The 14,612-nt window shown below is 48.5% G+C and overlaps 1 protein-coding gene across 2 annotated transcripts in view; it reads left to right on the forward strand.

Moving 5' to 3' along the window:
- Positions 1-14,140, forward strand: part of LOC121612539 (nucleolar protein 4-like) — a 128,834-nt gene extending 114,694 nt beyond the window's left edge. For both annotated transcript variants that reach the window (XM_041945489.1, XM_041945490.1), the window contains 6 exons: positions 5,658-6,133; positions 7,897-8,088; positions 8,471-8,659; positions 11,234-11,347; positions 11,570-11,801; positions 13,346-14,140. In XM_041945489.1, coding sequence (XP_041801423.1) covers positions 5,658-6,133; positions 7,897-8,088; positions 8,471-8,659; positions 11,234-11,347; positions 11,570-11,801; positions 13,346-13,593 — 1,451 coding nt within the window. In that variant the 3' untranslated portion in view covers positions 13,594-14,140. The remainder of the gene's footprint in view (positions 1-5,657; positions 6,134-7,896; positions 8,089-8,470; positions 8,660-11,233; positions 11,348-11,569; positions 11,802-13,345) is intronic.
- The last annotated feature ends 472 nt before the right edge of the window (positions 14,141-14,612 follow it).

Here is a 14,612-nt window from a genome sequence, read left to right on the forward strand (position 1 = left end):
GAAGATACTTGAAGGCGTCACAAATTCTGTAAAAAACATTTCCATTTTTCACAACTTTCTGCCAATTAATAGACCAAAAGCCAGCAGCTAACGGCGCTCAATAAATTCATCTGAATGTGAAATCCTCATTTGGTTGCTGTGGCAGTAAGAATTGTGATGCAGAGCGAGCACAAACACACACACTGCCGGCGTGCATGCAGACAGATTACTCTGCCTTTCTGGATCTGAGCATCATGAAAAGTGTAACTCAGTCCAAAGCCAGACGCGTGAATGAGCGCGTTGTGCGGCGCTCGTCTGAAAGGCTGAACGAGTCTGTTTTATCTGCGTCACAACTCTTGAATTTTGGTGTCGCGACCTGTGGAGAAACAGCTTGAAGTGAATGACGATGATGTTTCACGCGCTGTTCTTCAGCCGGCTTTTCCAGTGTTTAGTCCTGACCCAGCAGAGTTCCCCGACAGAAGGGCAAACGCTGGTGTTAACTGTCATCTTCTGCTGCGTTCAGAAAGGTCATGTACGAACACAAGCCGTGTGCACACAGAACGATCTGACTGTACTTCATATGGACAGAGGGAGGAGGAGGAGGAGGAGGAGGAGGAATGAAGAGTGCCGGGATCTGACTATGACATTTAGGTATTTGGATGTGGTCTTTCTGTGAGATTCGGGTTTAAAGACCACATGTTGAGTCTCATCCAATCACTGTTGGAATCACTGGACTTTTTTTTTGCATGACGTGCGAAGGTGACGAGGGACGGGAGACTTCAGGCATTTGAAGCATTGTGGTCAAAAGTATGTGGACACCTGAACGTGGCATACAGTGTGTGATTGATGAGCTTCTCAGTGTGATGTTGAGCAGCACTAGAAGCACACTCTCTATCCTGCAGCTTTAAAAAATCGAGGATTTATCGATAACATTCAATATTTTTGGTTCAATAAGCGAACTTTAGTTTAGTTTAGTTAAAGTTTTGGTGTTAATTTGCATTAATGTAACTTCTGATCTAGTCTGCTTCACCGTGACTGTCTGCTGTTTGATCAGGTTTGATTGACGGTGGCCTTTCAAGATAAGAGGAAAAGCCCACAAGTGTCATCACAGTTTGATTCAAACTCTAAATCCTGATTGGTGCATAGAAGTATGTGACATCATGTTGCTCCACCTGAGCCCCGCCCACTCTATCTAATGTCTGAGCTCATCAGCTTCATTGATTGTTGTAAATATCTGCTGATTCTGGATCTGATGCAGCAACACGTTTCAAACACGTTGTGACAGGAGCAACTAAAGACTGGGAAAGATGTGGAACGCTCCAAAAACACCTGTTTGGATCATTCCACAGGTAAACAGGCTGATTGGTAACAGGTGATAGTATCATGACTGAAAGGCTCAGTGGTTCACAGCGAGGATGGAGCGACATGATTGGATAAAGAGATTAATACCTGGACTCAGGAACACTTTGTTTCCTGATGATTGAATTCTGATTTTTTAGTCAGGAATGGATGTTGTAAAGAAAAATGTTTTCAGGGTCTGAAAGATTTAGCTTCGGTGGTACTAAGAGGCCTGAACCCAAAGTACACAGAAGTGTGTGAACAGGCAGGATTAATGTCCTGCAGTCGGACGGACGTCACAGGATGAAACTGTTGAGCCTTTGGTTCCCGACACTCAGCTTCTGTCAAACCAGACCGTCGTCTCTCTGATATCACATCTGAAACCAGCAGAGAAGGTGAGGGCAGAGACCAGAGAGAGGCGGGACCTGCTACTTCCTGGTTCTGTCTGAGTCGGAGAGGGATGAAGAATAGAGGCAGAGGATGAGGAAGGCTGCATCTTGTCTGTGCCTCAGTATAGAAAACAGACCGGGCTGCACCTTGTTTAGCAGGTGTGGAGCGAGTAAGGAGGAAAATACAAAGAACAGACGGTGAAGGAAGCTGAGGAGAGAGCGGAGAGCCCTCGCTGGGGAGGGATGGAGGATGGAGGATGGAGGATGGAGGCAGGGACGGTGGTCCTGCTGCTGAGGGGGGATTTGTGTCGAAGCGGCAGGAATTAGGTTGGCCTTCGTCTCTACGCATGAATACTCCTCACACACTCATAAACACACTCTGCCATGCTCTCCTACCTCCAGGTCCCAGGGCCTCCCTCCTGCTCCTCCCTCTGCTCTCCCTTTTTATTCAGCCGGCCCTCCTCTCTCGCTTTCTCTCTCTCAAATTCAAATTCATGCTTTATTAACATGAAGCCCAATCAGGCCGTGCAATGTTTCAGATAAGCAGAATGCAGGAAATAGAGAGCACAGGATGCACAGCAGCAGCATGTTTTTACATTTTAATGGTGAGAGCTGACGAAGAAAAGAGGAAGAATAAAAATCTAAAAACCTCCCACGTGTCTGCCCCTTCGCCTCAGTCTCCATCCCATCCCCCATCTCAATCCTCCCTCATCCTCTCCTCCTCCTGCTGCCCCCACCCCCGAGCCATGACCCCCTCCCTCCCTCCCCTCTCTGCCTCCTCCTCCTGACCTCTTTCCTTCTGCCTGGCTGTACCTCCCTCGACAGTGTATCACCCTCTCTCTCTCCCTCTCCCCCTTAAGCTCTCCCTACCCATCTCTTCCTCTCTCCGTGCAGCGGTTTGCACTCCACCCCTCCCTCCTCCCTCCCTCCCTCCCCCGCTGAACGAATGACACAGTCGATACCATCTTCAGCCCCCTCTCTCTTTCTCTTTCTATTACTTTCTTCTCCTTCCATCCAGCTGGATACTGCAGGCTTTTTTTTTTTGCACAGTTGACTCATTCAGATGACCTCCTCTTCCTCTTTTGCCCCCCTCCCCGTCTCTATCCTCCAATCATCTTTAATTGGAGCCGCTTTCATTCATCCGATCTTTCTGCTCTGTCTCATTCAGTTTCTCTCTGTGTTCATCGGTCAAAATCTCCATCTGTGTGCACGTTTGTGATGCTGCAGCTCATCTTTTACTCCTTTTAATCAGCGAACCATGAATTGGGGTAAAATTGTAAATTGCATGAAGGCAGTTTCTCTCTATGTTTCTACATATTTCCTCTCTGTCTTTGAGCGTGTGTGTGCACGTGGGACTGTGGACCAGTAGTCTCCTCACAACAATAAAACTTAACAGCCAGGCGACAGGCATCCATCCTGCCTGCCAGCCCGCCTGGCACACACCATTTATTCCATGATCACTTATTTAGCAGCCTGTCTGCCTGAACAGAGCTGCAGACGGAGATGGAGAGAAAAGGATGTTGAACCTGCTTTGGCAATAAATACTGAAGCATTTAACTCCAGTAAAGCCCCTTTTCTTTAGTCTTTCCATTCAGAGCTGCAGCACAATTAGCAAATTTTGGGACGTCATCTTAGCAGTTCATTTCTGTAACAGCTAAAGCCCTGAGAGGCTGAATTATCCAGCAGAAGATGAGAGAAAAGACCCAGAAAACACTCATCTCATCTAGCGGCCCCTCGGCGTCTTTCCCCGTGTAGTGTGACGTGCCGGGACGCCCCCACGAGTACCCCTGCCTGTTCTCCTGGACGGAGAACCACGACCGAGTCAAAAAGACGAAGTGCAGGAAATGTGCTCATCATTGCTCCAGTAGCAGATGGTTAGCTAGCGGCTAACGTTAAAGTAGCCGAGCCTGTAGGATAAATAACGATGGAAATAAAACGACTACATGTGGAACTAAAGACTGAAGTGGCTGAAGTCCGCATCGCCTCTTGCATCCGCAGCCGTTTTTTCTTTTTTTTCAGTACACGACACTTCTGTCAGCTTGATTGACAGTTGCTTCACCCGCCTCCTGATGACATCTGAACTCGTGCGTGATCGTGGAATAAGACGTGCTGTGATTGGTCGGGGTCATACGTGTAGTCTTTCGAGAGTTTCTGACACGGCGACCATCGTCAAAGACTAAAACATCGTGTCGTCTGATCCCAGCGTTAGTTTAAAACCAGTGGACTGAACCACCTGGCGAGCTCCAGCTCATATTGATGCGTTAATATCAACAAGGTGTCGATGCAGCTTCTCACTGAAATTCATACTCTGTGTCCACTGAGGAAGAGGACGTCACCCAGATTCAGACAAAGTGGGAGGAAGACGAGCTCGGTGCCGATGATGAGGAGGGCGAGGGTCGGGCGGGGGAGGGGCCTCTGTCATACTGCAGGGTGTTGACTGTGCTATTGTGTGGCCGGGCTGCAGACTGGATGGGTTTAATCAAATAAAGAGACGCTGCACTCGACTCAGCCTCCACAGCGGCTGCATGCAGCCTCTCTGAGGACTCGCTGCTTTTCACTCATTACACACAACCTCATCTGCGGCGCTTTGGAGAAGCTGCACGCCGCTGGTCTGCAGGAAGGCGTTAGCAGTCAGCTCACGGCGTTAGAGAACTTCTTTAGATTGCAGAATAATTTGAAGGACTCATGATTTTCTTCCCACCAGCAGACAGTGTGGAGGTTATTTCCTCGCTGTCACAGTCCTGCCGGCTGCAGGAAGACAAGAACTGTCCCCCGGTTTCATTCCAGCTGTGAGACAGTTGTGGCTGCCGTGACGAGATTTGCTGCAAAATGATTAAGTTCTTTTTTCTTCCGTTGAATAATACAGAGGTGGACACAACAACATGAACACTTGCACAGCGTAAAATAAAATGCAAACGTTCTGCAGAGAAAAATAGCAGCGTGAAGCTGATAGTGAGCAGTTTACAGTGAGAGCAGGGCGGAGACGTGTTGAGAGGATTTCAGGATTTCTGAGGGTGTAGTTTCCGCCGTTGTCTTTTAGTGAATTGGGTGGTGTTGGTGAAAGGATGGAGAATGTATTAATTTCTAAAAATGAACAGAAGCAAAGCTAATAAGAACCTCAATCACAGATTTGGCTGCTTCATGAAGGAAGAAAATAGGCGTGAAATTATTGCGTCAACACTGTGTGTGTGTGTGTGTGTCTGTGTGTGTGTGTGTGTCTGTGTGTGTCTGTGTGTGTGTGTGTGTGTGTGTGCGTGTGTGTTCAGCACAATGCCAGTTAGCAGCAGTCATATGACATCTGTAATGTTAATGACCAGTTCACACAGAATAAGAGCTCTCTGTAATCACTCTAAAAATACAGAGCAGAGTTTTTGCTGTAATTATGTTGCCGTCACACCAATAAAGCTCCTTGTGTCACATGTTCTCTGCAGCAACATGCAAACACGGGAATGATTGTGGTAAGACGATGCACGTAGTGTCGTGTAGCTTATAGGCTGCTTTAAATGCCAAAGCTAACGCTAGAATTCTTCTCTTCATGTAAAGATCGTCCAGTTATTGTGACGTAAACTTTGCCTGCAGGAATCCAGAGTCACAAGCTTTCTTCATGCTAAAGAAAAGACGGGCGGGAAAAGCAGGAAATACGTCTTTAAAACTGAGAGATGGAGGGAAGCAGAAGAGACAGAGAGGACAAGTTATGAACAAGCAGAAATAAGTTCTTCAAGGTCTTCAAAGAGTAGAAGCAGTACAGCTCGAACGTTACCCGAAGACACTCTGAAGATGAGATGTGTGTGTCTGCGTGTGGTTACTTGTTTGCGTTTGCAGATTTCAGACTGTTGTATGTCTTTGTCCACACGTGATGAAGATGAGCTGCACGTCGTCGCTGAGCTCGAGGCTTCAGCTCCGTGTTCGTCTGCTCGACGTGTGGAATTAAACCCGTCTGTCTCTTTTCAGAGGACTCATCATCAGAGAGCGGCAGCGGGAACGGCCTGCCTGCCCTGACCCCGCCCTCCTCCGCCGTAACCGACGCTGCCATAGTCAGGGAAACCGAGGTCGTCAATGGCAACGGTGGCCCCGCCCCGCTGGACTTCAGCACGCCCACTTCCTCCTCCTCGTCGTCCGAGGACCAGCAGCCGATGAACCTGAGCGACCCGCCCCCTCAGCGGCTGCCCCTGTCCGCCTCACACCTGCCCGTCACCGTGTCCGCAGCGGCCGCCGCGCTGCTCGGTGCTCTGCATCCAAACGCGCCCGAGGAGCTCCGCAGGAAGTACCCGCTGGCTGCCAAACCGCCCCTGGCCCCGCAACCTCACCTGCCCCACACACACACGCTCCACACACACAATGCACATGTTCCCAACACACACTCCCAGTCCCACACACACAGCGCAGAGCTGCGACTGGACCGAGACGGCAGGGAGTACGGGGGCAAGGTGAGACCACGCACGCACACACACACACACACACACACACACATGCACACACCGGGGCTGCAGCCATGTTCAGTGTAGTATTCATACGTTATGAACTAACATCAGTGTGGGACTGTTGGACAGTAACAGTGTTAAAGGTCGTTGTTTATTCATCTTCACCCGCTGATCAGCGGAGAAGCAGCTCCTGAACATCTGATGTTTTCACAGAGAAAACTCAGCTGAAGGTCCTGGTAGATAAAATAATGGTGCGTCTGTAGTTAATAAGGTGAAGACGTCGCTAACAAAGGGACATTGCATTAGTCCAGCTTCTCCTCCGCTTCCTGCTCTTGTCTGCACTCACAAGTTTGTCTCTTTCAGAAAAGCCCATTTGCTTCCATTTATTCACACTGAGATCATCTGCAACAGTAAACATGAAATCTTTGCTTGATTTAGTTAATTGCCGCTTCCACATCGTCGTATTTAGGCCGTCTTTGTTGAGACATGAAAGGCCCACACGGTCATTTGTAAAGAGGAGTTACCCAACGGAGAAGAAAATGAAAAGATGGAGGTAACAGTGAGGCGAGATGGAGAGAGGAGGTGCAGGGTGACCAGAGGAGCGCTCCCTCCTTCCTCCTCGCAGCGTCTTTGTACGAAGCTGAAAGGCAGAAACTGACAAACAATGAACACCGGCCTTGAAAACATGACTGTCAGACAGTCTGACACACACACACACACACACAAACACACATAGAAACACACAAAGGCAAATACTCACACACACACAGAAATACACACGCACTCACACACAAACACAAATACACCCACAGAAACACACATGCACACACATAGAAACACACACACACACACACACATAGAAGCACACAAACGCACACACACAGAAATACACAAACACACAGAAACTCACACACACAGAAACGCGCACACACACACACACCCTGAGTCCTCGCAGGTCACCTCCCATCAGCTCATTAGAAGATTGAAACTAATGATTATTTTCCTATCAATCAATCATTTACTCTGAACCATCAGAAAAGAAAAGCAGGACATCGTCACTCTGAGGAAGCTGCAGCCATTATTGATTAATCATCTCAACAGTTGCTGATTAATATTCTGCCGGTCGGCTAATCACGGCAGCGCTCTGATTAGAAACACAAATTAATAACTGCCTTCGTGTCAGAAAAACACTCAAAGAATATATGAAACTGTAAAAAGATAATTACACCTGGTGATGAAGAAGAGCAGCTGAGCAGGCAGCTGAATTAAAACAGCATCAGGTGACTCAAGGTGTGACTGCAGAGTCCTCGATAACGAGGTCTAATCAGCAAACACCGTTCACAGTGACACCTAAACGCAGGTGAGCTGCAGGAAAGACCTGCAGCTGTTGCCATGACAGCAGACGCCCCAGTATCATTCCTCGTGCCGGACCCCCCCCCAGTCTGGACGCTCGTTTTGAGAGCGGAAGCTTGAATATTGAATTCTTTACATTAGAGATTTGAATTGATTTAAAGGCTCATCCTTCATTTCTTTTTGTGGACTGATATTTGTCTCCATCACGTCTGTCCACTGTCTCCACCAAAGACCTAAATCTTTGTATTTCAGGGCGGTCTCATTGGCAAGCTGTCAGCTCCTAATGAGACTCTTAATTAGTGTTTTATTAAGGACACAGTCTCTGGAACGATGGAGCACTCAAGCCCATAAATGGTAAAAACACACAGAGGAGTGTGGCTGCGCAGAGACACTCACACATCTGCTCGTGTCTTTAGTCCCCTCAGTACAGTTCTGGTGGCAGCTACGACAGCGTGAAGATGGACTTGAGTGCCGAGGACCTGACCATGGGTCGTCACGGCAGCCAGGTCGCCCCCGACGATGACGACGACGACCACGACGACCACGACGACAACGACAAGATCAACGACACGGAGGGAGTGGATCCCGAGAGGCTAAAGGCTTTCAATGTGAGTCAGGGACGGTGACCTTCAGCTGTCCCCACCGGGACCAATAAGCTGTCCCCCAGAAACATACTGACACACCCACCTGCACATGGAGGAAACACAGTTCAGCTCCATTTGGATCAATTTTAGCTCCTTTTAGCTCATTGTTTTGGTTTTTCAGCACATTAACTGTGTAGTTCAGCTCATCTGCTCTGATTACATCAAACCAGCTGTGATAAACATGCTGTACACGACCTGCCCAGCTGTCAGAGGTGTTTTTTAGAGCTGCTCCTCTTTAACACAAGTACAGACACACACGTATACACCCCCTGGAGCAGAAACTACATGCAGCTCCGCACACAAAGCCCCCGCTTTACCAACCCCGCCACTTTTCTCCGTCCCGCAGATGTTTGTGCGCCTGTTTGTGGATGAGAACTTGGACCGGATGGTTCCCATCTCCAAACAGCCCAAGGAGAAGATCCAGGCCATCATCGAGTCCTGCAGCAGACAGTTCCCAGAATTCCAGGAACGCGCCCGAAAGCGCATCCGCACCTACCTCAAGTCCTGCCGACGCATGAAGAAGAACGGCATGGAGGTACTGTAGCTGCTGTCAGCTCGGGCTGTTAGCAGATACTTTCTGTTCGTATCATGTCGTCATCAAGCATTCTGCACATTGATTAATCGTTTTTCAATGAAATGTCAGAAAAAAAACAGAAAATTATTACTAATAACGTAATAAAACAGACAAAAGAAATTAATTAATTTTCTGTCGCACTCATCGACTAATCGTTCCAGCAGGTCTGACTGTGTTCTATGAAGGAGTCATAGCTGTGGTCGTGCAGCAGTGGTTTGTGATCCTGTTCTGATGCTTCTTTTATCCCAGCATGACTTGAACGCAGCATTAGGCGGTGTGGAGGAGCCGGTGTGGTTCAGTCTGAGCTGTGCAGGCGTAAACGCCGTCAGTCTCGTCTTCATCCTGAAAATACTTTATCGAGTAAAACATTGAAGCTATTTCTGTTCCTGATTTTTCCTTTTATATTCATATTTCTGGAACAGATCGTGTGCCTGGATGTAGTTCGGCCACATCTTTTCCTGTGCTTCTCTGTTCTGCTGTACAGTTTCTACACAGTACAATATGTTGTTTGACCCCGGGAGTCTGGAGGATCAGCAACTTGTTCAGCCAGTAATTCCCATAATGCACTGCTGGCCTTGATTCTTTTGTCATTCAGTCATCTGGAGCAGAGCTCGGAGACGTGCTCTCTTGTTTCCTGATGTGTGCAGAGTGTGGAGTATCTGTGTATGTGCTCGAGCTTCAGTTAGCACGTGTGCTTCAGTCGCTAAATGTCTCCATCGTGGTTCTGCATGCTGAAGTGTCTCACAGGAAAAAAAGGGAAAACACTTTGAGAAAGTTTCTACTTCGGACAGATTCAAATGCAGGTTGAGGGCAGGAGAGAATAAACTGATGGCAGGAATTTAGACGATCAAACCTCCTGCAGGTGAAGTGAACGGCAGCGCGGTGACGCACCACGAGACCGGTTCAGGTGCCGACGGGTCAGAAGGGGTTTTAATGTTGTGGCGGACTGCGTTAGATGTATAATGTTTCTGTATGTGGTCCTACCAATTATTCTCTCAAAGAAAACCTTTGTTCTTCGTTCTGCTTGACTTTCACGTTAGCTGCTGATTTCAGTCTGTGTTTATTTACACTACAAAAGATTTCTGTCTTCCCAAACAGGTGGCTGAAATATGATATTCCCAAAAAATCATCATTAATGTGTGTTACTGTCTGCATTTTATTCAGATGCAGAAGCAGAATAAAAGGCTCTAAATATGCATGTTTAACCTTGTTTTTCCCTCCCTGAGCGCTCTGCCGTTGTTCAACAGTTGATTCTCAAATAGAAACCACAACAATATGATGCATTGCATGTCTATAATGTAATATGTTTGCCGTGTCTTCGGCATTAGGCTGCAACTGTCACCGCAGCATGGGCGACTAACAACAAACAATTAGCATCCTCTGTGAAAAGATGATAAAAATGTGTCTGTAAATGGGTTGTAACTATAGAAACAACATGTTCCAGTCAATTTATTTCAGTGTGCAGATGTGACACAGTGCAGAATGTCATAATGGAAGAACTAACAAAGACTCTGCAGTATTTCTTCGTGCGTACGCTGTTTCAGGTCAGACGCATATCAAATTGAATTTCCCCAAGAGGATTAATAAAGTAGCTCCCCCTGTTCAGAACAAAGACTGAAACGGCCAGATGTGTTCTGTTACACACAACATCAGCAGGAACCAGCAGGGTGTGTGCAGTGACACACATGATTCATACACCGCGATCTTTACTAGTAATTAAAAACTAATGGAAGGCTTTAACAAAGACCTTCATGCTGTCAGACGGTGGAAACTGCCCCTCACTCACAGGCTGAGTGTCCTCATAGAAACAGAAATACTGCAGAGTTTGGAGCTGCCGAATAAACGTGACTAAATGTTCCAGACAGACGTGCTGCGGGAGCTACTTTCAGTTTGTCTCACCCAACTCTGTTTATATTCGACAAATTAAGTGCATTATTTGAATTAGTCGGAGCTGAGGCATTGTGGGTGAGTGTTCCTGTAGTGATGCAGCAGAGGTGCATGATGGGAGCGTTAGTGACCAGTGACAGCACACAGTAGTCTGACAGACCAGAGGCTGCTTCACTCTGAGCCAGTCATTGAAATGTCTCTGCTGCCCCCCAGTGGTCAAACGCGATGCTACACTGTATGAATGAACTCAGCTTTTACTCACTGGCCACCACAGCAAGTCAACGTAGTGTGGACACAAGAGTTCACAACAGAAGAAATCATGAAGCTCATTTAATTTAATCGATTTTCACTTTCAGACAGAATCAGTGAAGTTTAACAGGAATCATCTTTTTAGAAAACATTTTACTGTTGACAGTTAAAACTGGAAACTGTGGATGTTTGCCAGCAGTAAAACCTCGTCAGCGTGCTGCCTGTGCTGTTCAGACTCGCTCCAGTTTAATATAATCAGAATAAAACTCATCCTGTATGTAGATCCACTGGTCCGTCATAACTTCAGCTGTTCTGTCTGAACATCCTGTTCATTAGAACCGCCTGTTGCTCTAACTGACTCAGTGATCTGACTCCATGATGTCATTCTGTTGTGCGCAGACTCGTCCTACTCCACCTCACCTCACCTCAGCCATGGCTGAGAACATTCTGGCTGCCGCCTGCGAGAGCGAATCCCGCAACGCCGCAAAGAGGATGCGCCTCGAAGCCTATCACGTACGTATACGGAGTGTGGCCGTGTTTAGCTGTGATGAGGAAAACGGCTTCACTTGATGTTTTGTATTTAAGTAATTAATGTGCAGAAAAACTCAGCTGAAGCTCAAGCCCATAAAACGAGTATTAATTATTAATTAATAACTCCGAGCTTCATGTCCGTCCACCAGCTCGCTGTGTCATATTTTGAAAGTAAAGCTCCTCATTTCCTGCCCGCTCCTCCAGGATGAGCAGATCTGTGTGGACAAGCCGTCCAGCGGCGGAGGAGGTCTGAGGGAGCCGCCGTCCCTCGCTCACTCCGCCTACTCCCTGGCCGCATCAGCCTTCTCCTCCCAGGACACCCAGCTCTACATCAACGGAGCCGGACTCAGCTACGGTTACCGTGGATACCCGGGCCTGGGCGCTGCCATGCAACACCCCGTTTCCCTGACGACCGGCGCTGCTGCACAGAGCAACGGTGAGGATGGGAGAGCAGTGGGGGACAGAGGAAGAGGGGCTTTGTGGAGACAGGGGGGAGATGGGCGAGGTGAAATAATGAGAAGGCAGAGTGAATAACAGAGGAGGTGACTGAAAGCAGGAGTGTGAGCAGGTAATTTGTGGATGAATGAGGAGAAAAGAGCAGTGACGGCAGACAGAGCAGCAGACGGGGGCTTAAATATGACGCTGAAATAAACACCGTCTGAGATTATTACGGCTTCTCAAACTTTTTGTCTCTTTGTGTCCATCAGTTTCTGGAATTGTTTCAAGTCACAGCTTTGATAACAGGACGGTTGTTCAGCACAGAGTTGGACAGGTGTGCACAGCAGGTCATGTACACCTGTACAGCACTGCAGCAAGGTGAAAGGTTCAGCTGATGGAGGCGCCTACAGTGGCGTTACTGCCGCCATGTTTCTGTTCGCTCATCAGCTTCATTACTGTGACAGAGAGCTGGAAAATGGCTTTATTAGATGTGTGTTAGTCTCTCTGCAGCTTCCTTTGACCCCACACACGATCCACACACACATCAATGCCTGGCCCAGCCGGCACAAACACAGCCTGAACCTCAGTCCTCAAGAGGGCGATATACATACATACTCATATACATACATATATACATATATACACATATACATACATATATACATATATATACATATATACATATATATACATATATGTATATATATAGTTGCCTCAGGTGATAAAATGCAACAAGTTTAATGTACAGAGTGGAGAAAGTAAAGTAGGAAATATTTCTTAATGATGTTCTAACAGTTATGTTGGGATGACTGATCTTCATCTTCTCATCTCCTCTCCTCTCCTGTCTTCTTCTCTCCTCTCCTCTCCTCTCCTCTCCTCTCCTCTCATGTCTTCTTCTCTCCTCTCCTTTCCTCTCCTGTCTTCTTCTCTCCTCTCCTCTCCTTTCCTCTTCTCTCCTCTCCTCTACTGTCTTCTTCTCTCCTCTCCTCTCCTCTCCTCTCCTGTCTTCTTCTCTCCTCTCCTCTCCACTCCTGTCTTCTTCTCTCCTCTCCTCTCCTGTCTTCTTCTCTCCTCTCCTCTCCTGTCTTCTCCTCTCCTCTCCTCTCCTCTCCTCTCCTCTCCTCTCCTCTCCTGTCTTCTTCTCTCCTCTCCTCTCCTCCCCTCTCCTCTCCTGTCTTCTCCTCTCCTCTCTTTTTCTCTCCTCTCCTCTCCTCTCCTCCCCTCTCCTCTCTTCCCCCCCTCTCCTCTCCTCTCCTGTCTTCTTCTCTCCTCTCCTCTCCTCTCCTGTCTTCTCCTCTCCTCTCCTCTCTTCTTCTCTCCTCTCCTCTCCTCTCCTGTCTTCTCCTCTCCTGTCTTCTTCTCTCCTCTCCTCTCCTGTCTTCTCCTCTCCTCTCTTTTTCTCTCCTCTCCTCTCCTCTCCTCCCCTCCCCCCCCCCCCCCTCTCCTCTCCTGTCTTCTTCTCTTCTCTCCTCTCCTCTCCTGTCCTCTCCTCTCCTGTCCTCTCCTCTCCTCTCCTCTCCTCTCCTCTCCTCTCCTCTTCAGGCCCCACAGACCTCAGCATGAAATCCCTCTCCTCTGCCAACATCAGTAACTCCTCCTCCTCTGCCTCCACCAACAACAGCCTGGGCGGGCGGGGCAGCGGGGGTGCAGGAGGGGGCGGGGCGTCGACCCAGCTCAGCCAACCGGAGATCACGGCCGTGCGTCAGCTGATCGCCGGCTACCGGGAGTCGGCCGCCTTCCTGCTTCGCTCTGCAGACGAGCTGGAGAACCTCATCCTGCAGCAGAACTGATGTGGGGGGGATGTGGGAGCGCACACACACACACACACACACACACACACACACACACCTCATTCCGTTTGTTTTGTGTCCGTCTGCACCTCCCTGTCTCTCCTGATCGACCTCCTCTTGTTTCTGACTCCCCTCCTGTAATCTGGGCTCGCTGGTTTCTCCTCATCTGCCTTCTCCTCCGAAACTGTGGCCCGTTTTTGTTTTTGGAGAAAAGGTAACCTACCCCAAAACACCCCCCCCCTCCCATACTGCCTGAGGAGGGGGGAAGGAGGAGCATTGGAACTGTGGAGGAACTCCTCCTCTCCTCTCTGGAAGCACCTCACAATCAGCACTGCACTCTGAGCAGAGGAGTGTGGAGGAGAGGAGGAGGAGGAGTGAAGAAGACTGTGAGGTGTGGTTTAAAGGAGAAGACTCCGCCTCCTCGGGGGTGGAGACGCGACGTCTCCGTGGAGCTTCAGCGCCGTGTTTTGATGATGAGAGTTAAGACTCCCTCGCTCGGCCCTGCTGACGCTGGCTGTTCGACCAGCGCTTCTCATTTGATTCGTTTCTTGTTTTTTGGGAGTCCAGTGAGTTTTTTTGTTTGTTTTTTTTTTACTCTTCCCAAGTGACTGACAGAAAGAGAAGCGGTTTGACTGATCCTAAAAGAAAGCACTAAACACGGAAAAGACTTTGAGTCCGGAGGGACTGCAGGGGGGAAACTGGAAAAGAAAAGAGAAAAAAAAGGAGTGTGGTTTAAAAAAGAAAAAGGAGGAGAGAAACTTTTTTTTGTGCTCGCTTGTATATAAGCTCTCTGTGTCCTTCAGCACTTTCCCCTCACCTGAAAGCTCACCTGAGCCCCCGCCCACCTCACCCCTTTACCCAGGGAGCAACTCGCTACTTATGCATCCAAGACGCCATGTTGACCGCCAGGAAATACCTCAGACCAGACCTGCCGACTCTCTCACACACACACACACACGCGCACACACACACACACACACACACACACACTCTGCGAGTGAATGGTAACATTCCCACCA

Source organism: Chelmon rostratus, chromosome 10, assembly GCF_017976325.1.
Source record: "Chelmon rostratus isolate fCheRos1 chromosome 10, fCheRos1.pri, whole genome shotgun sequence".
NCBI lineage: Eukaryota > Metazoa > Chordata > Actinopteri > Chaetodontiformes > Chaetodontidae > Chelmon > Chelmon rostratus.